The 27,446-nt window shown below is 37.1% G+C and overlaps 1 protein-coding gene across 1 annotated transcript in view; it reads left to right on the top strand.

Moving 5' to 3' along the window:
- spag (RNA polymerase II-associated protein spaghetti) overlaps nucleotides 1-21,811 on the top strand; it is a 118,608-nt gene extending 96,797 nt beyond the window's left edge. The window contains exons 9-10 of the mRNA XM_090403619.1: nucleotides 9,514-9,608; nucleotides 21,675-21,811. Of these exons, the coding sequence (XP_090259745.1) occupies nucleotides 9,514-9,608; nucleotides 21,675-21,766 (187 nt within the window). The 3' untranslated portion in view covers nucleotides 21,767-21,811. The remainder of the gene's footprint in view (nucleotides 1-9,513; nucleotides 9,609-21,674) is intronic.
- Nucleotides 21,812-27,446: the final 5,635 nt, after the last annotated feature.

Raw genomic sequence — 27,446 nt, 5'->3', positions numbered from 1 at the left:
GTGGAGTCCTTCCACCAAGAAAGTTTTGATTTGGAACCTCCTCCACTTAGGCATGAAGTTGAAAGAGCAGTTAAGCAGCTCAACAGCAATAAGGCCCCAGGTGCAGATGAAATCCCAGCAGAGTTAATTAAGGCCACAGGAGATGGAGGGATAAGAGTGTGTTTCATAGATTGATTACAAGGATATGGGAGACAGGATCATGGCCTAGAGATTGGAAGAAGTCAGTTTTCATACCACTACACAAGAAAGGTGATATGAAGGCATGCAAGAATTATAGAACTATTAGTTTGATATCTCATGCAAGCAAAATTTTATTAAAGATCATGCTAAATAGGATTGCGTCCAAAGTTGAGGCAGAGATGCCCGAGGAACAAGCAGGTTTTAGGAAAGGTAGGGGCACCAGAGATCAGATCCTTTGCCTTAGACAGATCATAGAAAAATATAAAGAATTCAGACTCCCTCTAGTAATGTGTTTCTTAGACTACTCTAAAGCTTTTGACTGTGTTGAGTATGTGAAACTGTGGGAAGTAATGAAAAGAATGGGTTTTCCTCAACACACTATCAGGTTGATAGCCAACTTGTATAAGGAGCAAGAAGCCACAGTAAGAACAGGTGTTGGATTGACTGACTGGCTTCAAGTTGGAAAAGGAGTTAGACAAGGATGTTTACTTTCTCCTCACTTGTTTAGTATATATGCAGAGGACATCATCTGTGAAGCATTGGATGAGCTCAGGACAGGAATTACGATAGGAGGTAGATTGATCAGTAATCTGAGGTACGCTGATGATACAGTACTCCTTTGTAATGACATGGAAGAACTAGGACTAATTCTTGACAAAGTTAACAAGATCAGTAATAACAGAGGACTTCAACTCAATTCTAGCAAGACAAAGATCATGGTTCTCAAAGGAAAAACAAACAGAGAAGCTCTTGAGAAACAAATGTATCTTAGTGGAGAAAGAATTGAGGAAGTCAGCAAGTTTGAGTACCTGGGATCCATTATTAATGTGAAGAATTGCTTCAGAAGATGTCAGAAAAAGGTTAGGAATGGCTAAAACAACAGTCAGAGACCTGTCTAAAATCTGGAAGGATGGATCTATTTCCATGGGAACAAAGTTGAGGATTTTGGATGCAGTTGTTTTTCCAGCGAATTATGAATGCGAGACTTGGAACCTAAAGAAGTCAGATAAAAAACGGATATCTGCTTTTGAGATGTGGTGTTACAGAAGGCTGTTGAGGATATCATACACTGAAAGGCATACAAATGATTGGGTGTTAGAAAAGATTAGTAGAACTTTAAGGCTCCTTAAGGATATTGACAGAAGAAAGTTAAAATATTTTGGACACATAGAAAGGATGGAAGGAGGACTTCTCAGAACAGTAATAGAAGGTAAAGTTCCAGGAAAAAGAGGCAGGGGTAGACCATCAATGAGATGGATGGATGGATGGCGTGTGTGGAGTGACTGATCTTCAGAGAGTTGAGGCTGCCAGAAGGGCAAACAAAAGGACTACATGGCGAGGCCTAGTGTGGAACATCATCGAGCATTGGAGTGACCATACGCTGTAGATGCCCAGTGAACACAGACAGAAGATTGATTACATACTGTCTAAATACCAAAACATAGAGGGTAATTTTCTTTGGGACCTCAGTGTTCACAACTTAAACTGGCCTTTCTTCTCTAATTTCACTGATTGAGTTTAAAAAAAATGCTGAAGTAATTGTTGTTAGTAATGGTCTAACTCAGATTGTTTCCCCTTCCCTGTAGAATAACAGATAATTCCAATAATCCTCCCAGTAAATTGTAGTTGTCATCTCTCCTTGTAACTCAAACCAAACCTTGTCTATGTTTCTTTTTATGTTAAATGTTCTTTGCCATTCCTGCCATTCTCTTTTGCCTTTGGCATCACAATGATACCAAATTGACTTTTCTAGTTGAGCCTTCTTCCCTTGCAAGAACCTTCCAAGCTAACACCTCACACATATTCATGTAGTACAATTGTAACATCATTTAAAGGTAAGGTGGACTTTTTCATGTCATTCTTCTCTTTCAACTCTCGTACAAATAAATATTGAAAATCATCCCACATTACTTGAACCCTCTCATTTTATTCTTCGTCTAGTTTTTCATCAGGAAGAAATCAGAAGAATCCCAAATAGCTTGGGCACCAACATGCTTCTGGTCTTAAAACATATATTCTAGTTATGGAAAAATTGGTGTTCCAGAATAACACCCATTCTGTATTGTCTTGCACAGGACCTTTTTACTGAGCAGCCATTTATAATTTGCTCTTCTATCCTTTTGCAATTAGCTTCCTAATTTCCTTTTTTCATTCATTACATGTCATTGGTGAATGATTTCCAGTCCTTGGCTTTCCTCACCACTGCCAGTGTTCCTCACTACTGCCAGTATCTCAGGGCTTTGTACCTTCATCCATGCCTTCCTCCTCCTATACATTCCATATGCATAACCACTGCAAGCCTCAAGATCTTACATAACCATTCTTGTGAATACTGATCTTGCCATTCTCCAGTGGGGCGAAGATAATCTTATGAATTTCACTGCAACCAAAACAGTCCTGCCTAATTCCTAATAAGAAAGTTTCACTTCACTTCTAATTACTTGTGATAATATTCAGATCTTCACAAAACTAATTTTTCTTCTTAGGCCAACTTACAACTTTAGTCTTTCCTGGAATGAACACATTACAACCATGATCCCTTCAGCCTCTGGGGGGGGGGGGGGGAATTGATTTCCTTTCTCTGATGCTACACTAATACTATATACATCAAAAATTTTCCCAACCTTAGAATATTTTTGTCACATTTATGGCAGTATAGTAAACTTCCCTAAAAATGCTTGATGCTATTCATACAACAGAATTCTGTGAATAGTAGATGATATCTGTCACACTCTCATTCACTTTTTCATAGATGTTCTCTTTTTTTCTGTCACATGTAACCAAACTTTGTCCTTATACTTGAGCAAGGAATAAACAAGAATATAATTTCTTGTTAAGTATAATATTACATGTCGCATTGTTGTGGCACTGAAGTTTGGATGTGTAGGCCAGTCCAAGAAGGGAAATCTGAAGAAGGTATTATTGAAAGTTAGGGGAAGGGATGTGAGATCTTCCTTGAAAGAATTTAGACAGGATTGAGTTTTGGTTTTGAAGCTTTTCAATGGTATAAGGACAACAAGGTTGTCCTTATACCATTGAAATATGCCCAGGAGATCACAGTTTAGGACATTAGTTATAGTGGGTCTTGAGAGTTCTAACAGTGGGTTACAACATTTATCAAATGAAAGGAGGAATAGAGCATACTATCATCTGTGAAGTTTTGATAGGATTTGAAAAGTCTGTGAGAGTAGATCATTTATATACAGTAGGAGGAGAGTGAGTATCCAGGTATACATTGCGGGGAAATATCCCCTACATTGTGGGGAAATCTGAGTAGAGGAAACAATTCATGTCTCATAGTGTGTGACCAGCGAGAAAACTGGCAATCCAGTTGGTTGCAGAAGTTGGAAAGCAGACCATAGAATGGCAGCTTGCTAAGTAGGCTCTTTACCAGACCCAATCAATTGCCTTTGAAATGTCAAGCACAACTATGCGAGTTTCTCCAGATTTATCCATTGCCAGGGGTGGTTGGCGAAGTTCTGAGCACTGTTTTGAGCATACTATCAGGACCAGATGCCTTGTTTGTGTTTAGGTTATTAAAGATTCTTTAGATTTCTTTCTAGCAGAAGACTGTGGCACGGATTGAGAAGTTCTTGGCAGAATAGGGGAACTTTGTCCTGGTCGTCATCCTTGTGTGAAGTGAATATAGTACCATCAGAATATGAGAGTTGATGGAAATATGGGTAGACATAAGCTGTGCCCAGTGGTCTTGGCAAGTGACCAGAAGACTCATCTGTCATTTGGACAGCAGGCAAGGTTGCCATTTGGCCCTTCCAAAGGACCAAAATGTTGAAATAATGCTTTCCTAACAATGTTCAATTCAAAACAGAGTTTAAGCATATTTTGTATTATTCTGTTAGATTTGCTTTTAGTATGTATAGTATTTGATAAAGAACATTTTAGAAGATTTTTTCCACTTGGTTAGACTATAATAAATTTAGTTTAATCTTCCATCCAAGTGCAAGCACACAAAGCCTGTGCCTGAAGCATCTTCAGAACTGAAGCAACTCGTGTTAAAGGTGGACCAAGCTCTCATCACTCCTTGTCTTAGTATCTCCCATAATGCGAAGCACATCTCCTTGCAGACATGTATAATGCCATGCATTGAGGGAAGGGCCACTACCCAGACCAGTTTCGACCTTTATTGAAGTCTCATCAGTGGGAGCCAGACCCAGAGGTGGTGATACCAAGGTGGAAGCAATGAAGTCATATTTACCTATACGAGTTGCCAAATGAAGGTGCCAGACCCAGAGGTGGTGATATCAACCAATGGAGAGGTCATATTTATCTATATGAGTTGCCCAAAGGTGCCACCTTTTGACAACTCGTATAGGTAAATATGACTTCTCCATTGCTTCCACCTTGGGGTCTGGCTCCCACTGATGAGACCTCAATAAAGGTCAAAACTGGTCTGGGTAGTGGCCCTTCCCTTAGTGCATAGCATTATACATATCTGCAAGGAAATATACTTTGCATTATGGGAGATACTGAAACAAGGAGTGCCGAGAGCTTGGTCCACCTTTATGACGAGTTGCCTCAGTCCTGAAGATGCTTCAGGCGCATGCTTTGTTTGCTTGCACTTGGATGGAGGATTAAACTAAATTTATTATAGTACATTTTAGTTCACTCTTCATATGATAGAAGAAGAGATATTGAATTTTTCAATTTCTGTTATTTGTTAAGCTGCGATTTATTCAGTGTCAGAAAGACAAATTTATAATCATGTACAGGGTGTCCATAATTAAACTTTCCCTATTCAGAGCCTTATGTAGCTCGATCTAACAATCTGAATGTCACCAAATTTGGTGCTGAGACTAATTGTGACATGGGAAGGATTCCGTGAAAAAAAAAAGTTTGAAAAGTCGTTGATAGGGGAACATGGCACTGTACATTGTAAAATAAGAACACTAAAATGGATAGACAAATGATCCTTTCTAAAATGAAGGATAGACAAATGAATAATAAGACAAAACTTCAAATAAAAGATTACCTGTATGTGTTGAACTTATGATAACACAGCAGTAAAATATTTAATATCAATTTAATTTAGCTCAGTAATTACAGTATTACAGTTACTGGAGTGTGAGTGTTGTTACAAATTTATTGCACAACTCAAGCACATTGAGTTCACCCCCTCTCCTGTCTCCTGCCATACTATGGAGCTAAATTGAGGAGGAGGGCGATAGTAAATGAATCAGTATGCAGGTTGTGCAGAAGGAATGATATGGAGTTTATGGAGCTATGGCTTGTTTAACAGAAAGGAAGATTTTTATAATGCTGATGGACTGCACTTAAATGGTTTTGGTGTTAGGTGTCTGGAGAGAGCTTTGTTCACCGAGCATGCTGAAATGCAAATTCAGGAAAACTTAAGCAATTAGTATGGACGCAAGTGAATGTGTGTGAAGGCGTCTGTGAGTGAGTGTGAGAATGACCAACGAGTGCAGAATCTAGTCTCTCAAGCAAAAATTTTGAATAGGGTAGTCTGTTCAGAAAGTAAAGGTGGTTGGGGCCTAAAGGGATGCTGTGGTTTCTATTTCCTAATACTTCTTGCATTAGTATATAGAAAAAACCACAGTATTCAGAAATTTAATGGGGAATTTAGTGGAATCTCACCAAAAGTTATAGGCATTAGTTTGACTTAGCTAGCAGATGTAGTTACAGGAATAGAATGTGAAGAGTTTAGTATTTTCAGGGAAGATAGAGAAGATAGGATGGGGTGAGGAGTACTGCTGATGATAACAGATGAAGTGCAGCTAAAAAGAATAGGAGATAGGCAGGAGGGTGGCTGTTCATTTGAAGCAGTCTGTTATGAGATCAAGGCAAATAAGACAAAATATACGGTTGGTTGCTGCTATGGGATTCCAGGGATGATTTGAAAGACATGCATTAGCAAATTAGTACAATGAGTGCAAGTCAAGTAATTATTATGGGGAACTTCAATTATGGAAATAAGACCGGAAGAAAGAAAGATCGCATGACAGGAAGGAAATGGAATTTATACACCTAGTGAGAGAGAATTACTTGAGACAGCATGTGATGGAGGGGGCTAGGGTTGTGAGAATATTGGACCTGGTCGTATTGGACCAACCCTTTGTGAAGGATCAGAAGAGCTATCCATAACCAAGGTGACCACGTTGCCTCTTGCCTCTGAAGGTGACAATGTGGTCTTGATTTGGGAGGTTGTACAACATGAAGATCAATTTTTCCAGTACTTTTACCACCACACCTGAGATGCTGATTGGTCTATGATTTGCTACTGCAGTCTTAGAACCTCCCTTATGCAAGGGAATTATTTTGCCCTCTTCTGCTTCCTTGGAACTCTGCTAGAGCTGAGACATAAATTAAAGAGCCTAGTCAAAAACATTGCCAGTTCCCTTGCACATTCTTGCAAAACCCTAGCTGATATCCCATGTAATCCTACATCTGTATTTACCGTATATTATCGCATATAAGGCGATCCACGTATAATGCGAACTAGAAATTTTGTTTGAAAAGTAGCCCTAAAATGCCATGTCCACGTATAATGCGATCTGTTAATCTTGTTCCATAACATTATAAATAATACAATATGAATTAAATAAAGAAATATTTATTTTAAAACAAAATGTCAAATTACAAGATGAATTAACGAAAGAAATATTTATTTTAAAACAAAATGTCAAAATACAATATGAATTAACAAAAGAAATATTTATTTTAAAACAAAATGTCGAAATCCTTTAAATTCTTCTTCATCTTTTGAGTCGTCAAACATTTCATTTATAAATTCATCTGTAGGGATTGCGTCATCAGTGTAGCAGTTGTCGTCATCGTCTTCATGCTCTCCAATTTGTTGTGTGTCATCCTCGCTTTCGTATATGACGTGATCTTCGGAACCATCCATTGAATTACTTATTCCACATTTAAGAAATGAGCGTTGAATCATTTCAGATGGTATCGAATCCCATGCTTCTTTAACCCAGCTGGTGACTAGGGTGATCTTAGGCTTCTGAAAATTCCCACCCTTTGTCATCTTCACCAAACCAGATGACATCCATTCTCTCCATTTTTCACGTAAGTGATCTTTAAATGGCTTATTCAAGCTGACATCAAGCGGCTGCAAAACGGAAGTTAGACCACTCGGTATGACTGCTAGGTCTGTACGTAGCTCACGTGCTTTCTCATTGCTTGCCTCTGGTAAATGTGCCCGGAACATATCCCAGACTAGCATGCTTTGTCGACGTAACAAGCTACCTGGACATATGTTCCATACTCGATCCAGCCACAGTTGTACATCTTCTTCATCCATCCAACCTTTCTGATTCACGAACAATTACACCTGGTGGAAATTTCATATGCTTCGGAATTTTCTTCCTTTTAAATATCACTGTTGGCTTTAATTTGGTTCCGTCTGTCATGCATGCTAGAACAACGGTAAAATGCGTTTTTTCATGTCCCATTGTTTTTATAAAGACACCCTTTTCACCAACTGAGTTTACTGTTCGATTCCCAGGCATATCAAAGTACATGGGTGTCTCATCCATATTGCCAATTTGGGAAAGTTCATATCCGTGACATTTCCGTAATTTTATGATAAATTTATCGAAGGACTGCACTTTTTCTTCAAGCTGCTTTGGTAACTTCTGCGCAATTTTTGTTTGGTGTTGTAATGTTAATGCTTTGTGTTCCATAAATCTGTTGCACCACCCAGGCGAAGCAAGAAAAGATGAAATACCTGGTGTGTCCTTGAATTTACCATTCATGAGTTGTAGAGCTCGAAAACGAATTGCATTTTTTGTTACTATAATGCCATCTTGTCGTTGCGTCAAAATCCATTCATTTAGCTCTTCGAGTTCTGGGAGTAATATTAGCCAAAGTCTAATATTACTCTCTGCTACAAATTCTCTCATAGCAACACTGTTATTATGTTCTTCTGCAAACTGCACGACACGCAATTTAAATCCTGCTTCAAAAGATAAACATTTATGTTTCTGTTGGCTCATTTTCAGGCTAGGTTCGTTTAATGAATAATATTTAAAACAAACTGTGGTTAAACCGATATATACCTAACTGTGCTCTATCTATCGCACTGTGCTCTATCATTCGGCGATGGAGAGTGCATCGTATCTGCGCATAATGCCAGTAATGTAAGTAGCTTTATGCGCAGATATGATGCACGCTCGGTTGCCGAATGCACGTGGGTCAGGTAGATTTGGTTGCATAGGCATTAGGTAGTATATATTATTGTGTGTGCAAGTCTAATAAGATGTTATATTTTTTAGGATCCGCATATAATGCGAACCCCTAACTTTAAGTAGTATTTTTTAACATAAATTTTTCGCATTATACGCGATAATATATGGTATATTGAGATTCTGTAATATCCTAAGAACCTCCAATTCATCTGCGTCTGTTCCCACATTAGTGTCTGTCACATATGTTAAAGCAATAACCTCACTAGGGTGATATACTCTTGCAAAGTGGTCACTCATTAACTCAACTATTTCATCTGCTTCTATCACCTCCTGACCATCATCACTCATTAAGGTTAATCTTCCATAGTCATTCTTCCTCTTACTTGCCACATAATGAAAGAACTCTTTGGGATTTCCTTTGGTCTGCTTCGCTAGATTCTTTTCATAATCTGATTTTACCTTCTTTGCGTTGCTGGTCACCTTTCTTGCCTGAGTCTTGTACTGTTCATAGGTTTGCTGGTCACCTTTCTCTTTATATACCCTCCACAACATTTTCTTCTTCTGCAGCTTATGCTTAATGATATTACTCATCCATCTAACTTCTACCTGATTAACCCTCATTCCCTTAGGTATACAATTTAATATTGTTTCCTCTAGATGACCCTTAACTATCTCCCATGCCTACCAACATCCTTACCCTGCAATCTTTATGCAATGGCATAGATTTAAGCTTCTTCCTAACCATGCCATAATCACCTGCCTTATAGTTCCATATATACCCTTTCTTGACAGAATGTTCTTCATGATGTACAATCTCCCAAATCAAGACCACATTGTCACTTTCACCAGTTGGAGGCCATGTAGCCACCTTGGTTATGAATAGTTCTTCAGATCCTTCACAAAGGGCTTTTGAACTCCATGGAGGTGCTCATACAATAATAATGTAAAACAAACTATGATTTCTATGAGTTTACTATAGGGCGCATTGGCTGTCATATCATTACTGATAGAGAAACTAAATTCACTGTGTTTCAGTTGATAATATTATTTCTGAAATATAACTTTAAGTAATTGCTATTTATCAGTCTCCTGTTTGCATGCGTTTTCATTTTTTTCTTTCCTTTCTTGTTATCTATAGTGAATCTATTTTATTTTCTAGTGCTGACATTGATTTGTTCCCTTATCTGAAATATCTGAGCGAAGTTGAAAGATTTAGTACACTGCTCATGTTTTTAACTTCAGATGATGAAAAGGGTAAGTTTTATGTATTACATTTCAGGGTCTTTATTGTTTAATAAAGTTCAGTAGAATAATGCATAAATGCTTAAATTATTCTACTGTGGAACATAAGGTTGCAAGACCTATAGCACATCATTGCTATAGGTCTTATAGCCTTTCATGTGCGAGTTAGATATTAAAAACCTTATTGTGGTTAGATAGTAGAAATGTTCTCCATACAGTCAGTCAGGTTGGGAGTTACAATTATTATTATTATTATATAGGCCTCCACTGCTCGGTTAGCTTAGTGGCTGTTCACTTCACAACCATATGCCTGGGGAAGGAGTGTCCTAAGTTTGATTCCCGTCGGAGACTTGAGGAGCTGAAGGATCTTCCTCAGCCATGTCCAAGTTAGCCAGTCTTGGGTGTGGACAGTAGGGTTTTTCATCCTGCAAAGCAAGCAAACTGGCCTTGAGAACTCAACACTACGGACATAGGATGCACCGGGGCCTAGGGCTGACCACCTTATCCTGTGAACAGTTTGAGGTTTGATGATTAATAAACCCTCAACACGACAAGATAAAAGAGGATAAAAGGAAGATGAGATTATTCAGGCCTCCATGGAGTCAAGACTCATTGTGGGAGGTCCTTCTTAGGAAAAACAAAGTATCATACCACACTTTGAACTCATTGATCGTTCCTGCTCTAACCACCCTCTTAGGCAATGGCAATGCATTCCACAGTTCAACCACCCTCTACTCAAAGAAACCACTCTTCACCCTCTTGCTCACAGCTTCCTTTCGTAACTTCAAGGGATGGTCCCTTGTCATCGCTCCTTCCTGCCGTTCCACCAAGCGAAAGAACTCCCCAATGTCTCCCCTGTAACTGCCTCTCAACAGTTTAAAAGTCTAGATCATATCACCTCTCCTTCTCCTATTCACCAAACTTTGCAGTCCACATTCCCTCAGAGACCTATAGCACATCTTTCGTCGTAACTGACATTGTACAGTCCTAAAACCATCTTTGTTATCTGCGTCTGTACCCTTTCCACAGTTAATTTATCCCCTTCAAATCCTGGGTACCAAATTTGAAAACAATAGTCTAAGTATGGTCTGATCAGGGTCTTATACAACGGAATGATAACTCTTTTATCTTTGCAGGTCAGCATCCTTCTCAGTATTGCAATTATTGTTAACCTCTGGGTTAACTTCATCACCTTTGCAATATGCTCCCTAAATTTCAGTTTTCTTTCAATCATCACCCCCATATCTCTTGTTTCCTTTACTTCCTCCAGTATAGCTCCTCAAATCAAGTATGCATCCTCCCATCGATGGATCCCAAACTTTACATTTTGCTGCATTAAACCGACAACCCATTCATTTGCCCATCTGTCTAGTTTATTCAAATCCTCTTGCAGGGCTGCTGCATCTGCAGTATTACTAATAGCCCTTCCCAGCTTAACATCATCTGCAAACAACTGAATATTCCCCTTGCAATCCATTGACAATGTCATTGATATAAAGGTTGAGCAACACAGGTACCTGTGGAATCCCACTTGTAACCTTCTGCCTTCTTGATATTGCCCCACCATACACAACTCTCTGATACCTATCAGACAGCCAATCCTGAATCCATTTGACTAACCGACATCTAAACCCATGTGCTACAACTTAAATACCAGCTTATCATGTGGCACCCTGTCAAACGCCTTGCAAAATCCAAAAAAATGGCAGTATATGCCTTTCCTTCATCAACTGCTCTTGTCACTTTATTATAAAAATCAGTCATATTACTAAAGCAAGAGCATCCCTTAACAAATCCATGTTGATTCTCACAGATAACATTACCCTCATCTGCCCAACACTGTATATAGTCTCTCACTAATTTCTCCAAGACCTTAACAACTACTGATGATACACAAATTGGCCTATAATTAAAACTTCCAGTGCAGTGGCACTATCTTACCTTCCTTCCATTCCTTGGGTACCTTTCCCACAGCCAGACTTTTATTGAAGAGCCAGGTCAACAGAACTGTCAGTTTTTTAGCACCACATTCTCTCAAAACCCATGGTGAAATACCATCCAGTCCCACAGCTTTACTGATATCCAGAGTACTCAGTATTTGAAACACATTCTCCTCTTGCACCTCTAAACCCTGAACCTGCCCTATCCCTCTAGTATTAAAACCTTCATCTCCAGGGTGAAATACTCCAATAAAGTGCTCATTGAACAACTCCACTATGTCCTCTGCATCAGTCACTCTATTCCCATTTTTATCCTGCAGTGTCATTCTTCCACAATCGTTTCTCCTCCTACTAGCCACATAGCTAAAAAATTCCCTAGGATTTTCTTTGGATCTTAGTGCCAATCTCTTCTCATATTCCTGTTTTGCCTTCCTCACCATACTAGTCACTCTCCTGGCCTGTGTCTTATATTCTTCATGTATCTGCCCTCCACTCCTCTCCTTATATCTCTTCCATAACCTCTTTTTCAACTGCAGTTCCTGTTTGATATATTGTCATCCACTTTACACCAAATTGTGTCTGCTTCTTCACTTGTGGAATACAGCTTACTATTGCTGGTAACAAATATTCCTTCACAATTTCCTAAGCACTAATAATATCCTGGCCTTCAAATTCTGCCCTCCATGGAACTGCACCTAGTTGATACCTAAGACTATTATAATCACCTGCCGTATAATTCCACATACATTCCCTTTTCTTTGATACACCTTCATGTCTATTCACCTTTCAAGTCAAAACCACATGGTCACTCTCTCTCCAACTGGTGAGAGAGATGTGATCTCACTTATTATCAGTTCTTCTGAAGCTATGACCAAATCGAAAACTCTTGAACCTCTTGTTCTCTATATTACATATTGCCTAAGACATTTTCCCCTCAAGAATTCTAAAAATTCCATCCCCATCAACTGCCTAAACATCTCCTGCTCCCCACCCTCTGTGCTCCTTTGTGGGATGTTGTTTGTAACAACATCCCACTAAATATCCTATCTTTGTCACTTCTACCTCACACCATATGCTTTCAAAACCATTAGTGTCACTGCCTTCCAAAGCCTCTACTTTTAGAGGACATAAGTCATCACTTATCATAAGCAGTACTCTACCACCACGTTTTCCTTTTCAATCCTGCCGAAAAATGCTGTACTCTGCTACTTAAATTCCTGTTATTATATCATTCTCTGTCAACCACGTCTCAGAGATCCCAATAATCTTTGGTCAGGCTGATGCTATCAGCGCCATCAATTCATCTTCTTTATTTCGGATACTCCTGGCATTAGTATGACATAACAATGTCACTGCTTCTATACTTATCATTATCCTCTCTCGACCCCACTGGACTCAGTGTTACCTAATGTCATCCCCCTTCCCCCAAGCACCCATTCTTATAAGAGGCCATCCCTGCTACCATCTACCCTGGGAATTCTGATACACTGACTCGTTCAGAAAACAGCGATCTCTCCAGATGCCTTCATCCTTCCTCATTCAAATGCAAGCAGTCTCTCGCGTACAGTTCTCTTCTGTCCTCAAATGCCCTCCAAGCATCCACATATTCCAATCCTCCTCTTCTGACACATTCTGGCTAGTATGCTATTCAGTATTACTGCTCTTCTACTCAGCTCATCACTATCATACCTGTGCAACACACAGGTATGATATTGTGTGCGTTTTCTTTTGCAAAGAATCTCAGATCGCTCACCGCCTGATTTACATTGCCTCTCAAGTCATTCGTGCCCACCATCACAATCATTTCATCCATCCTTTCACCCCTCTTAATTGCCATAGCCACACTCTCTATCATCCCTCCAGGCAAACACTCCTTCTGGCATCCTATCTTGCACACCACGGATCATCAAGTCTCCATACGTCACACCTCTTACCACTCTGTTCCTTGATTGCTCACCTGCATCCCTTATTCTCTCTTCTCTAACCCTTTCTCTGTGTGTTCTCCTACTTACCTGCTGTCCTGGCATCACTCTATCCCTGGTTTCAGCATTCCCTTGCATTCTTCACATTTCCTCTCTCTGACTGTTTCCATTCTCCCCTCTTCTATCATTCCCATAACTCTCTCTCACTCCTGCTCTTCTACTGTTTATATTCTCTCCTCTTCTAGCATTCCCATACTTCTCTCATTCGCTCTCTTCTACTGTTTCTATTCTCTCCTCTTCTATTATTCCCAAAACTCTCTCTCATTCCTACTCTGATTCACCTTGCATTCATCTCTTCCATTCTCCTATTCTCATTTTTCATATTTCTCATCTCATTCACAAGACATTCCACCTCCTCTTTCAGCTTATCTATCCCTCTTACTTGCCATTCATTCTCCCAATCAAGACCATCTCTGAAAACTTCACAGTCATTCAAGCCTTCCATACTCCCGACTCTTATTTTCTCATTCATATTTCACTCGTCATTCTCTCCTATCACACTGCTCATCTCCCAACATTCATTTCCCATCCGTGATGCAACTAGGTCGGTTATCGAAATATCTAATTCATTGAATTCTTCCCATTGCCAAAAAAAAAAAGTAAGCAAACAAAGTTTGCACCTGAAGTATCATCAGGACTGGGGCAACTCGTGTCAAAGGTGTACTGACTTCACATCACTTTCCTTAGTATCCCATAATGCAAAGCACATCTCCTTGCAGACATGTATAATGCTATGCATTATGAGAAGGGTCGCTACCCAGACTGGTTTTGACCTTTATTTAAGTCTCTTCAGTGGGAGCAAGACCCAGAGACAATGTTAAATTTATTATTATTATTTTTTTTATATGACTCACCCATGAAAAGTCAAAGATTATTACTAACACCATGTTACAACATAAAAATGTGCACAAATTCACATGGAGAGAAGAGGCAAGGAATAAGAATAGTCTCATTGACTATGTTATTATCGATAGTGAGTGATGTTTTCTCACTGGTGCAGGACACCAGAGTGCACAGAGGATTTGAAATTGGAAGTGATCACCATTTAGCCCTCAGCAGGAAAAAATTGAATTTTATATTGAAAAGAGGAACATGTAAGAAAGTTTTAAAGCGAATTAAAGTTGAGCAGCTCTCAGAAGTGAACTATAGACTAAAATGCACAAATATTATGAAAGAAAAAAATGAAAGAATTTGAGAAGGAACCAAACCTTGGAGATTCATTGGGAAATCCTGAAGAAAACATTGATTGATTCAGCCAGTGACTCATGAGGTGAGGTTGTCTGCAGTGATAGAAAAATAAGAACTCCATGTTGGACACAGGGAGTTAAAGAGGCAGTGAAGAAAGAGAAGAAAGCATATCAAAAGTTCCTGTCAAATAAATCAGCTTGTGCTCTTAGAGAATACAGAGACAAATGTAAGAAAGCTAAACACTGTAAAACTAGCTAAACAAAAGTCATGGGAGGACTTTGGAAAGAACATGGAATATAAATATCAAGAAGGTGGCAAAATATTCTGGAGGTTCTTGAAGACGCTTAAAAATGGAGAAAAGAGTGCTGTAAAAGGAGTTAGAGATGATAAAGGTGACATGAAAATGGGAGAAAAAGATATTCTAGATGTCTGAAGTAATTACTTTGAACAACTGCTAAATGAAACAAGCAATTACAGCAGGTTGGTAGAAAACTCCCAACAGGAATGTAGTCAGAAATACTTGAAGTAGAAAAAGTGATCAAAAATCTGAAATGTGAAAAGGCAGTAGGAGTAGATGAAATTCGACCAGAAATGCTCAAGTATGGAGGTATAAAAGTCTTATAGTGGCTGCATGTATAATTCAGAAGGCCTCGACTGATGGACGAATTTCAGATGATTGGAGTAGAGCTCTCATAGTACCCATATACGAGGGTGGTCTGAAAAGTTCTTGGCCTCGATCATAGATGGCAACACCATTGGCAAGATTTTTTTTTTTTTAAGTTGGTACATTTGTCATAAGCATCCATGTGAAATTGCAAGTCATTCTATCAAGTAGTTTGTTTTATACAGCTGTCTGAAGCAAGTGTCACCTGTATCCCTTGAAATGGATAAAATTGAGTATAGTGTGGTTATAAAATTCTTTGTAAAAGAAGGTTTAACGCCAAAAGAAATTCATTTGAAGTTCATAAAAGTTTATGGGCACTCTTCTCCTTTGTTTTCGACAATTAAGAAATGGGCTGCCGAGTTTAAACGTGGCCATACCAGCCTTGAAGATGATCCATGTGAAGGATGTCCAAAAAAGTATAACAACACCAGAAATCATTGATCAGTGCACGATATGGTATTAGATGGCCAGTGAGTCAAAATGTGTGAAATTGCTGTGAGTATAGGCATTTTGAAAGAACGTGTAGGATATATTTTGCATGAACAATTGCAAATGAAAGAGCTTTGCACAAGATGGGTGCCATGCTTGCTCACATCAGATCAAAAACACACTTACATGATAATCTCTGAACACTGCTTGGAGCATTTTAACAAGAATAAAACTGATTTTGTGCATTGATTTCTTACTGTGGATGAGACTTGGATTCACCATTGACAGCTGTTTGGATTCACACCAGAATCCAAACAGCTGTCAAAAGAGTGGACAGAAGCTGGTTTTAGCACCAAAGAAGACAAAGTCAGTTCCATCAGCAGGAAAGGTCATGGCATTGGTAAAACACCGATGCCATGACCTTTCTGCTAAAGGCATTTTGTTTATTAATTATCTTGAAAAGGGTAAAACAATAACCATGGAATATTATTCTGATCTTTTAACCAGACTAGACAAAAAAATTCATGAGAAAAGGCCTGGTTTGCAGAAGAAAAAAAAATCATCATTCATCTGGACAATGCACCTGCCCACAAAGGTGTTTTGGCAATGGAAAAATTAACAAATATTAATTAATATGATAAAATTAATAAATTAGTCAAAATAAGTCAAGTAAATAAATTGACATGGAATAAAAGAGAGATTAGTCAAAACACTAAATTAGCTGTATACAAGACAGTGTTCAAGCCAGTTTTAACTTATGAATATGAGAGGTGGGTTAGAAATAAAATATTTGTCTTTAGTCTTTGGTCACACATATGAGAGTCCTGAGAAAAATTAGGAGCATGAACAGATGGTATCAATGGCAATATCAAGGATATCAGGATTAAAAACAAGGATATCAGGAAAGAACTTGATGTTGTTAGTATCCAGGAATGTGTCAGCAGAGCTAATCTCAGTTGGTATGGTCACTTAAGCGGAATGGGAGAGGAAAGGTTAGCAAAACAAGTGTTCTCTGCCAGGTTGGCAGTTAAAAGACCCAGAGGAAGACCAAGATATAGGTGGATTGATATAGTAAAAAGTGTCTTAGAAAGATGATGATGATGAAAGGTCAAACTTAAAAGTGGCGCCGCTTCACTTGAGTTATCATTACTTATCAGTACATTACATTATCTCTGCATATCATTAAGTTACATCTCATTCATTAATTATTTTTTTTTTTCAAAATGGTAAAATTGTAAAACAATGACATCCAATGCATAACTGAAGAGCATGAGCTCATCTGGATTACAAGAAGTGTAACAATTGCACAGCATAAATAGTACACAAAAATATTGAACAAAATATTTAGAGGATAATATGTGTGTGTATACATAAACATTATGTATATATATATTACATTATATATATTATATATACATATATATTACTCATATGTACACGTGGAATAAGAACAGTGCAATTCAGTAATTCAAAAAATGAAAATAGTACACAAAGATATTGACAATATATACAGAGAATAATATATTTATATTACACATATATACACATGGAATAAGAACAATGCAGTTCAGTAATTACTTGAATATTTTTATTGGTTAATTTCTCTTGGTATAAATTGGTTAATTACGTTTTATACAATTATTCTAAACAAGTTTTTAATATTCTTATAAAAATTTAGGTACTGTCTAATCAGATTTCTGTATGTGTTCATGTTGTTTTCCTTTCGTATTAAGAGGGTAAGCCATTGAAGATTTTTGGAGCTAAATAGATATAGTGTTTGTGTATTATTTCTTTTTGCGCTTTAGTGATACAATATTTTAAGCTTGCTTTTCTGCAGAAGTAAGTATCTTTTCTAATACATGTACTGGTTATCCATCTTTAGGAAAAGTAGCATTCTGTAAATATGTAGTTATCTAAGTGGAAAGATATTTAATATGGTATATTTAGCATTCACTGTAGTGTTTCTATATTTAATGTTGATTAAATTATGTATTAATTTATTTTGTAAGGAGATTAATGGTGTCAGTGTGGTGTGATATGTTCCTCTCCAGATTAGTATACTGTACTGTATAACAGTTTGTATCCAGCCGAACTTGGATACAAAAACTTCCATAAACTAATTCAGAGTATTTTAATAATAGGGTGTGACACCTTTGGCAACTTGTATAGATAAATATAATTTCTCCATCACTTCCACCTTAGTATCACCACCTGGCTCCCAATGATGAGACCTCAATAATGGTTGAAATCAGTCTGGGTAGTCCTTACATTAGCTCATAGCATTATACATGTCCACAAGGAGATGTGCTTTGCATTATAGGAGATACTAAGGCAAGATGAGAACTTATACCACCTTTACCACGAATTGCCCCAGTTCAGAAAGTACTTCACGCACAAACTCTGTTTGCTTACACTTAAGGGATAAAACCCACTATATAATTAGTAGCATAACCAAGTGAAAAAAACTTCCATAGTCAATGAGACTTTTTTTATTTCTCGCCTCTTCTCTCCATGTGAATTTGTGTACATTCTTATGTTGGAACATTGTGTTAGTAATAACCAGTCCATGTCCTGAGCAGAAATCCAACAGGTATTTGCCATTATTATTAGCTTTTCTCCAAATTTTCCCAAAATATTTTGTATATCTGACAATCGTTTCCTACTCCACTATTTAGATCCCCAACTAGGACCAATTTTTCATTGTGTTAGTTGCTTTCTCCAAAGCCTCAAAAGATTCCTCTGCTTCTACCTTAGTAGGACTCCTGTGGGACCATAAGTACAAATCAGTCCTATTGTCCAGTTCCCCATTCTGATATTTGCCCACATCACTCTACTTGAAATTGCCTGCCATTCAAGATTAGCCTCGTATCCAGTGTTGAATACTATGGCTACTCCTTGTTTTCCTTGATTGTCATTGCCTGAATATAACATTTTGTATTTATTGCTCAGAAAGATCTCACCAGTTTTTGTCTTTTTTGTTTCAGTCAACCCTATTATGTCGATCTGGTACTTATCCAATTCCTCAGCTAGCTCCATTTCTTTGCCATTCAGGCTTCTTATGTTGATAGTACCAATCTCGAACTCTGGTGATATTGAGTTGTGGTGTGTTTTAGGATTTGTTCCAGTAGCTGACTTTTCGCTGTTTGCCCTGGTTCCCCTGGCAAAAACAACAGGGACCCTGTTTAACTGGTCGATGCCCTGGTCGACATAAAATTCTGTCATGTTGTACCATCATTGTATATTGTGGTTTAAGCCAATAAGAATACAATTTGGTCAGCTATATCCCAAATGGCTAGCCCATCCTCGTTCATTCAGTGTCCAGGTAGATACTTAACAGGGTACACCGTGAGAAGGTGAGGATTGGACATTAGGGCAGAAGCTGTGGTCTGTTCTCCACATTCCTTTAAAGGCTATGTGGAGGTCTCCTCTCAGTTGTACAGCTTTGACCCTTGGGCACCCCTTTAGGATGACCCTTATGAATGATTAAGTCAGTACTTAAAAAAAAAACAGTATTGAATAAATGAGTAATTGACAACGTGGCTACACTAATGCACAACTCACAATTTGCCACACCATGTATGGGTTAGCTTGTGTGTGTGTGTTCACGTGGTATATCTTTGCCTTCATTTGATATAAGTTATTTTTATTTATTTAAATTTTTACATCCATATTTATTAATACCTATCCTACAGCCTATGTCAATTTATTTCTTTATTTCTTAAAACATATTTCATGTGCTTTAAAAAAGAAACTTCACTGTTTCTGTAACCTTTTTATGCAAGACATTTTAATTATTTTCAACCCTATAATTTACTGAGCTTTATTAATCGTCATGTCATACAATTCCTGAACTTACCACTCTAACAACAGCAAAAAGCAATAACAAAGTTCCTAATAATAGGAGCTTTTTCTAGCCGCTGAATCTGATTTTTTTTCAGTTGCAGTCAATTTGACTTTCATGTTATACATTCAAATTATGCAGGTGGTAACTTGCTGTTGGAAATTATAAAGGGGACTTTGGTTCTCTAAAACTTTTTAGAAAAAGAAAAGAAAAATACAGAGAAGATATTTTCTCTAGTTTCGTAGATATGATATTATAAACTTTAAATTAAGTGAAATATAATGGTCAGCAAGGCTATATAGTTTGTAGTTGAGTTAAAAAAACACAATGCATATTTATTACCTGGACCAAAATCTACTTAGGATTGTATCCACTGTATCTCTCAAGCATTGTCAGAATATTGAGCAGTTAGATTAATTAATTTTTGCACATTTGCTGTATAGTTGTCTCTGTGTGTGTGTGTGTGTGAGAGAGAGACATTAGTTTAATAAACTGCTTATGGCTGAAAGGGAAACTTTATTACTATTGAAATATATCATCATCAATTTCCTGATATATATATACACATATGAGAATATAATCTGGACAATTCATTTTGGGAAAATTGATTGCCGACGATTCATCTCAGAGACTATTCATCGTGGGGAAAATGAATCGCATAAAAATTCTTCATGGATGCATATGAAAAAAAAAAAAAGAAATATTTAAAAAGAAATATATTATTTAATATTTTGATTATATTTAGCTTTCTGAAATTTTTTATTCCATATAAAGTTATTAATATTCTTTCTGACTACAGGCTCTGTAGATGGAATATTAATTTTTACAAAACTGGGATAAGGTGGTTAGGGAGAAAGAGCATTATATTTAAGAATATTTAGGGATAATAGTTATATCCAGCTAATATTTATAATTAACTTTTTACATATTCCTATTATTCTTATTAATTATTCTAACTGTTAATAGTTATTAGGGAGAATAAAATATTTAAGAACAGTGAAGGAGAAAGGGCACAATATTTAAGAAATATTCTTCTAACCATTCACTATTCTTCTGTTCTGCGCATTTACCTATCCAATACCCATCCAGGTGTGATATATTTTTTTATCTGAACTTACAAATGGATGTTTGTAATTGATTTTAGCTAAGAGATGAATTTCATCGTCTGATGTGAGACAACAGCACTGCTTATTGTAGGCCTGAAGTGGTTTTCATGTTTGGTCATGGAAGTTGAGCAGGATTTCTGAACCAGGTCAAAATGAATAAAAATTACAACGAAACAGAAATTAGGAAACTCACTGATCAATAAAAATATTACTTTCATTGTATAAGAATAAAAATATTATGAAAAGCTAATTAACAAATAATACATATAATAATACTAATAAACAAATAATACATATAATAATACTAATAAACAAATAATACATAATAAAACTATATTTTGTGAAATTTATCTTGCACTGCATTTACTTTTCATATATCGGTATCAATGCAATATCATTTCAATTTTCTGGTGAATAACGTTTTCAGCGAATTTTTTCCACAATGAATAGTTCCTGCAATGATTTTCCTCCGCGACGAATTGTCTGCGAACTGAGAATAACTTATTGGAGGTAAAAGACCAATAATTTGGTAATTGTGTACTTGAATAGATTATATGTGTGTGTGTGTGTGTGTGTGTGTGTGTGTAAAATAATCTAAGTAAGTGAAAGGTGAATTCTGTTGTCCAATATGAGACTACTATCATGCATGTTGAAGCCTGAAGTGACTTAAAATAGTCCATATTTGCTCTCTAGAACTGTGTGTGTGTTCACCTGTGGTATTAATACTAAATTATAGTATACATTAATAGTGTTCCATGGATGGATTTACATAAAACAATGATTTCTAACTATAGTACTGTTGAAACTCAGTTTAGTGTTTTTCAAGCATGAAATTTGGCCATTTTTTTAAATAATTTTAAATTTTAATTGATAATTATAATAGTTATTTTATATTAATTTTCATTTATTTTTTATCTCTTTATTTCAGAGATACAGCTTCTTATAAAAGCAATAAAAGATTCTAAACTCCACATGGAAGGGCTTTCACAGTTAGCAAAAAAATATGGTATAACTGTCTGATTGTGCAACTTGTATATTCTGTAAATAAAAGTTAGTAGTTTGTTGTGATCAAAGAGGATTCACTTCACAAAAACATTCTAATGAAAGTACCCTTATTCAGGGCAATCTGTAGAGAGAACCAGTGGATGAAATACCCTCAAACTTGGTGGGTACCCTAACCATATCATGGGAAGAGAATTTTGACAAAAAGAAAAAGAAAAAAGAAGACCAATAGGGGAAATATGGTGCTGTGAGCAAGAAAAGATAATGAGTTTGTATACCACATGAACTGTAAAGTGATATAAAGAAAGAAGCTAGATTGATTCTACAGTCATTTGACTTGCATAGTAGGTCTCACTAGCCTAAATGTGCCTTGCTTATGACGTGCTTATAGGAATGGGGAAAAATGCTGCAGAAGCACTTTGCAAGTATTGATGCCTTAAGACTTTACGAAAATGCTCAATGTCACCAAATGCAGTGCAACACATGGCTTATTGATTTGAATAAACAGACAGTTTAACAGTCCTACCAGGATGAGGGTGTAAATCTGAAATTCTGCAAATGACTGAAGATGTTGCAACTGCAGTTGTTGAGAAATCAAATGAGAATGCTGTTGGTTCATGCCGTACACAGCAACGTGGATAATTTTGCATAAAGTGTTGCAAAACTACGCGTATAAAGTCAGCCACAGCCAGGAAGATATTGATTACAAATGGGAGATGCCAGCATCTGAGAAACATTTACATTGACATTTATGGTACAAATGGGGTGCACGAGGATTGGCCTTGGCATATTCTATGGATCCTATGGCATGATGAAACATATTTACATGCTTGTGGAACAGTAAATACTCAAAAGTACCACATCTGTGCTACAGAAAATCTCTGGGTATTTCAACAATTTCTTTATATTCGCTAAAGATCACAGTATGGATATGATTTATGGCTAAGTTCGTTATTCGGACATTTTTTAGTTTGAAGAAATTCTTTGAACTACCGTATTTACTCAAATATAACTTGCACTTTTTTCTTCAACATTAAAGTTAAAAAATCATACCGTGATATATATGCAAGGATTTTTGGAAACTAGCTTTTCAGGTAAAAACTAAATTGACGTTTATAGTTAAATTCTCAGTATTCATTATAATTTATAATTGCTCACATTATAAAATTAATGTATTTAAATTTTAATTCTCGTTATTTACATGATCAGCTGCTCACCTTCACATGATATTTCTAAATAACTTAGGGAATTGAAACAACGTAGATCCGAATATAAATTAAATTATACTTTGATAGATATTTCCGATATTTCGGCAATGTCACATTGCCATTTTCTAAAGGAACTTACAAAAAGGCAGGTGCACACAGGCACTAACAATACAGTAACTGAGAATGAAGATATCGTTCTCCTAGAAGTCCTGATGGTGCCCTCTGGCGGGCTAAGTAGGCGTTCTTGGCCGTTGGGCTGAAGGTCTGCTGATGTATGACTCCCAAATTTGGGGCAGTCGCATACAACCAAATTTGTTGAGGTTTGGAGAGTTTCTTAGGGCAGAGGCTGATTCCATAAATAATATTTCGAATTTATATTTGCTCCGGTGTATTATTGTTGCTTTCTTCCACCGTATTCTGTGGCGAGTATCCAGAGCATGATCTGCAAGACCAGAATGGCTATACTTGTAAAACCGGATGTAGTCCTTGTGTTCAGAAATTCTGATATTCGCTGTCCTGCCTGTTTGGCCAAAGTACGACAGTTTACAACTGCAAGGGACCTGGTATACACCAGGTAGGTCTAGGGGAAGTGGTCGCTCTTTGGTAGAGCGGATAAGGGATGCCAATTTTCTGTAAGGCGGTGAGGTCATGTTGTTTTAGTATTTTGGTGATTTTTTCTGAGGTGCCTCGGATGTAGGGAATGGTGATGGATTTAGAGTAATCTTTTTTGTGGAGGGGGAGGAGGAGGGGGGCTGTGGTTTGTAGGTTTTAATATTTTTTGGATTTTTTTTTGGGGGGGGGGGTAGCCATTGGCTGAGAAAGTGTTGAGGATGTGATTTAGTTCAGTGTTAAGGGCTATGTCGTTAGAACAGATTTGTTTAGCCCTGTTGTATAGTGTTTTTACCACTCCATATTGTTGTGATGGGGGGTGGTGGGATTGTTGGTGGATGTATCTGCCTGTATGGGTGGGTTTTCTGTAAACTGAGAAAACCAAAGTTCCATCAGGCTGGCGGGTGACTAGTGTGTCTAGGAAAGGGAGGCAGTTGTTTTCTTCTTTTTCCAGGGTGAACTTGATTCTGGCATGTTGGTTGTTTAAGTGTGTAAGGAAGGAGAGGAGTGTTTCAGAGCCATGTGGCCAAATAGCGAACACATCATCAACGTAGCGAAGCCATATGGTTGGTTTTTGTGGGGCAGAGGCTAAGGCTTTTTCCTCAAAGGTCTCCATAAAGAAATTTGCCAAGGGTGGGGAGAGTGGTGAGCCCATGGCTGTCCCCTCTATTTGTTTGTAGAATTTTCCCTGCCAAACGAAATAGCTTGAGTTCATTGTGAACTGAAATAGGGTTGAGATATCGGGGGAAAATTTAGCTTGGATTAGCTCTAAAGTTTCCTTGAGTGGGACATTTGTGAATAAGGAGGAGACGTCGAAGCTGACCATTATGTCAGTATGTTGGAGTGTAAGGTTTTCTATGCTGGCTTTAAAGTGGGCTGAGTTTTTTATGTGTGATGGTGTGTTGCCAGTATAGTGTGTGAGCTCTTTGGCCAAATGTTTAGCTAATTTGTATGTGGGGGAATCAATGCCATCCACTATGGGACGTAATGGCACATTTTCTTTATGTATTTTTGGGAGTCCTTAAATACGGGGGGGGGGTATAGAGTTAAATGGTTTTAATCTGTTGGTAACTTCTACAGGCCAAGAAGTGACTTTCTTAAGGAGCCTGTGAAGTTTTCTAATTTGTGAGTTGGTGGGATTGTAATTGATAGGGAGATAAGTAGCCCGATCTAATAGAAGAGCATTCAGCTTACCTTTGTAGTCCTTTTGGTTAAGTACTACAGTTGCATTTCCTTTATCCACTTTGGTGATAACTAATTCTTTATTATTTCTCAATTCCTGTAGGGCTTTAAATTCCTTGTTGGATATATTGGTTTTGGGTGGTTTTGCTATGGAAAGGACACAAGCTATGGAAAGGACACACTGCCCCAAATTTGGGAGGCATACATCAGCAGACCTTCAGACCAACGGCCAAGAACGCCTACTTAGCCCGCCAGAGGGCACCATCAGGACTTCTAGTGAGAACGATAGCTTCATATCTTCATTCTCAGTTACTGTATTGTTAGTGCCTGTGTGCACCTGCCTTTTTGTAAGTTCCTTTAGAAAATGGCAATGTGACATTGCCGAAATATCGGAAATATCTATTAAAGTATAATTTAATTTATATTCGGATCTACGTTGTTTCAATTCCCTAAGTTATTTAGAAATGCATAACCAACGTATAATCCTGTCTACGAGAATCTTCACATGATATATTTGAATCTTTTTGAGACGGTGCTTCTGCAATTAATTATTTTTGGCAAAATCATGTCCCAAGCTCTCAAAATCCTGTTGCACAACAGTTCTAATGATGGCCTCTTAATCTTAATCCACTCCACTTAATCCAAGATTGAGAAGAAGTCAGTGCCTTCACTCCCACATTTGCTCTACTGGTTGCTTCCATCTGTATGTATATAATTGGTGCAGTATTAACAAAAGATCGCATGACTCAACGACAAAGGCAAGCCAACGATTGTTGAGTTGAAATACTTATTCTCTTCAACTGAATTCCAAAATATCTGAAACTATCATAAAAACATTCTCTCTCTATTTCTTAAAGGTTTGAACTTTTTTTGTGTGCAAAACTTTTTAATTTTTTTTTTTTCTGTAAAGTAAAATGGGGTGCAAGGTATATGCAAGGGTGAGTTATATTCGAGTAACACGGTAGTCCTGTGACCTGTCTGGTAACGGCTGCACATTATCGGGACACGTTGATCAGTTTCCTCATCCCACAATTGCAGCAAAGAGGGCTCTTGAACACAACAGTGTTACTACAAGATTGAGCATCTCCCCATATAGGATGTAAAGTTCAACAATTATTGTGAAGGAATAGAATAGAGGATAGAATAATCAGTTGGTCATTTTTCATGAAATAGCCATTACATTCACCAGACCTTAGCACTTCTGACTTTTGGCTTTAGGGAGTTGCCTCGAAAGCATATTGCATCAAGGCAAAGTTCTTCACTTTAAGAACTTATTTCATGCACAAAATAATTAGCTATAATTACTGTGTTAGAAAAGTGTTCAATTTGTAGTGAATTACTAAGCTGTATTAAATTTAATGAAAAATAATAAGTATATAAAAAAAGTATACAAGTTTATAAGATAGTTACACTTAACACTAGACCTGAAATCAAGATTAAAAATTATATTCTGAATAAGTCATTATCAAATTTCTGCATAAGCCAGTTTATTATTGACCAGAGAACATGTAGGCCTAGAATTATTACCTAAGATAGTTGAATTTGTTACTAGAATCATTACCTATCTGTAGATCAATATTTTATTTGAATGTGAGAAGTTTGAATTTTTGTTGTCTGCTTTAATATACTTATTTTAATATAGATATTTCAGTTTTGATTCATGGGAGCAAATTTTGATACTTGATGCTGTTTGTATTATCATTACCACTCATAAACAAGATGTAGCTATCTTCCAAAATCAATCTACTAGTGAGTCTGGCAATGGCTGATAGATGATACCCGTGACTTCATAATGATGTGTTTTTCATGTATTATAATATATGGTCAAGAATCATTTGCCCACATAATCTTACACTCTTTTCTTTTCTATTCTCTGTCTCTGTTGTGTGTTACACAGTTTCAAAATAACAAGACCATGTTACTGCCTTCTCCATTTTACACAATCATCAGAAGTCAAGAGTTTATGTTCCCAGATGTTACCCTTGTGAATTGTGGATTACCCTTGTGAATTGTGGATAATTATTGAACCAATACTTGCTGCTAGGCTTATATTACCATCTCTTTTCAGTGAATTTTAAGGATTATTTGAAAGTAGCATTGGTGGTATTTTTACAGCTGCCCTCTGGTATGTGCTTTACATTTTGTAACCATTTTCTCACATTTTTCTACATTTTCTCACAACAGCCTCTGTGAGGGTGCTGTGAGAAATTGTGAACAAATAGGAAATTAGTTCTGGACAACAAGGGGAATGAGACTCAGTATTCCCAAGTATTTCCTTATATTATCCTTTATACAATGGATGTATAAAGGATAATATAAGGGAAGTTTCATCTCAGGATACAAAAATAATTGACTGTTTACAGATGACATAGTCATTACTGAAGAAGATGAAGGGGACCTAGAAAGAACTGCTGAAGTTACGTGAAAAAGGAAACAGATATGGAATGATATTAAATATAAAAAAAAACAAAAACATATATATTTTGAGAGAAGAGGATGAAAGAGCAAATAAACTTTAATGGACAAGAGCTGGAAATGGTTAGGAACTTCACATACCTCAGGGAACAATATAACACAATTTAGACTGTAAAAAAGAGATAAGATCTTGGATAACAAAAGTGAAAGTACCTACAGGCAATGGACCAGATATGGAAAAGTAAATCATTAAGCTTTTGTATAAAGCTGAAATTGCTGGAAAC

The sequence above is a fragment of the Typopeltis vanoorti genome, chromosome 2 (genome assembly GCF_054136105.1).
Source record: "Typopeltis vanoorti isolate ZY-2024b chromosome 2, IOZ_Tvanoo_1.0, whole genome shotgun sequence".
Classification (NCBI taxonomy): domain Eukaryota; kingdom Metazoa; phylum Arthropoda; class Arachnida; order Uropygi; family Thelyphonidae; genus Typopeltis; species Typopeltis vanoorti.
The sequence above is the reverse complement of the archived record's forward strand: the minus strand, read 5'-3'. Positions and strand labels throughout refer to the sequence as shown.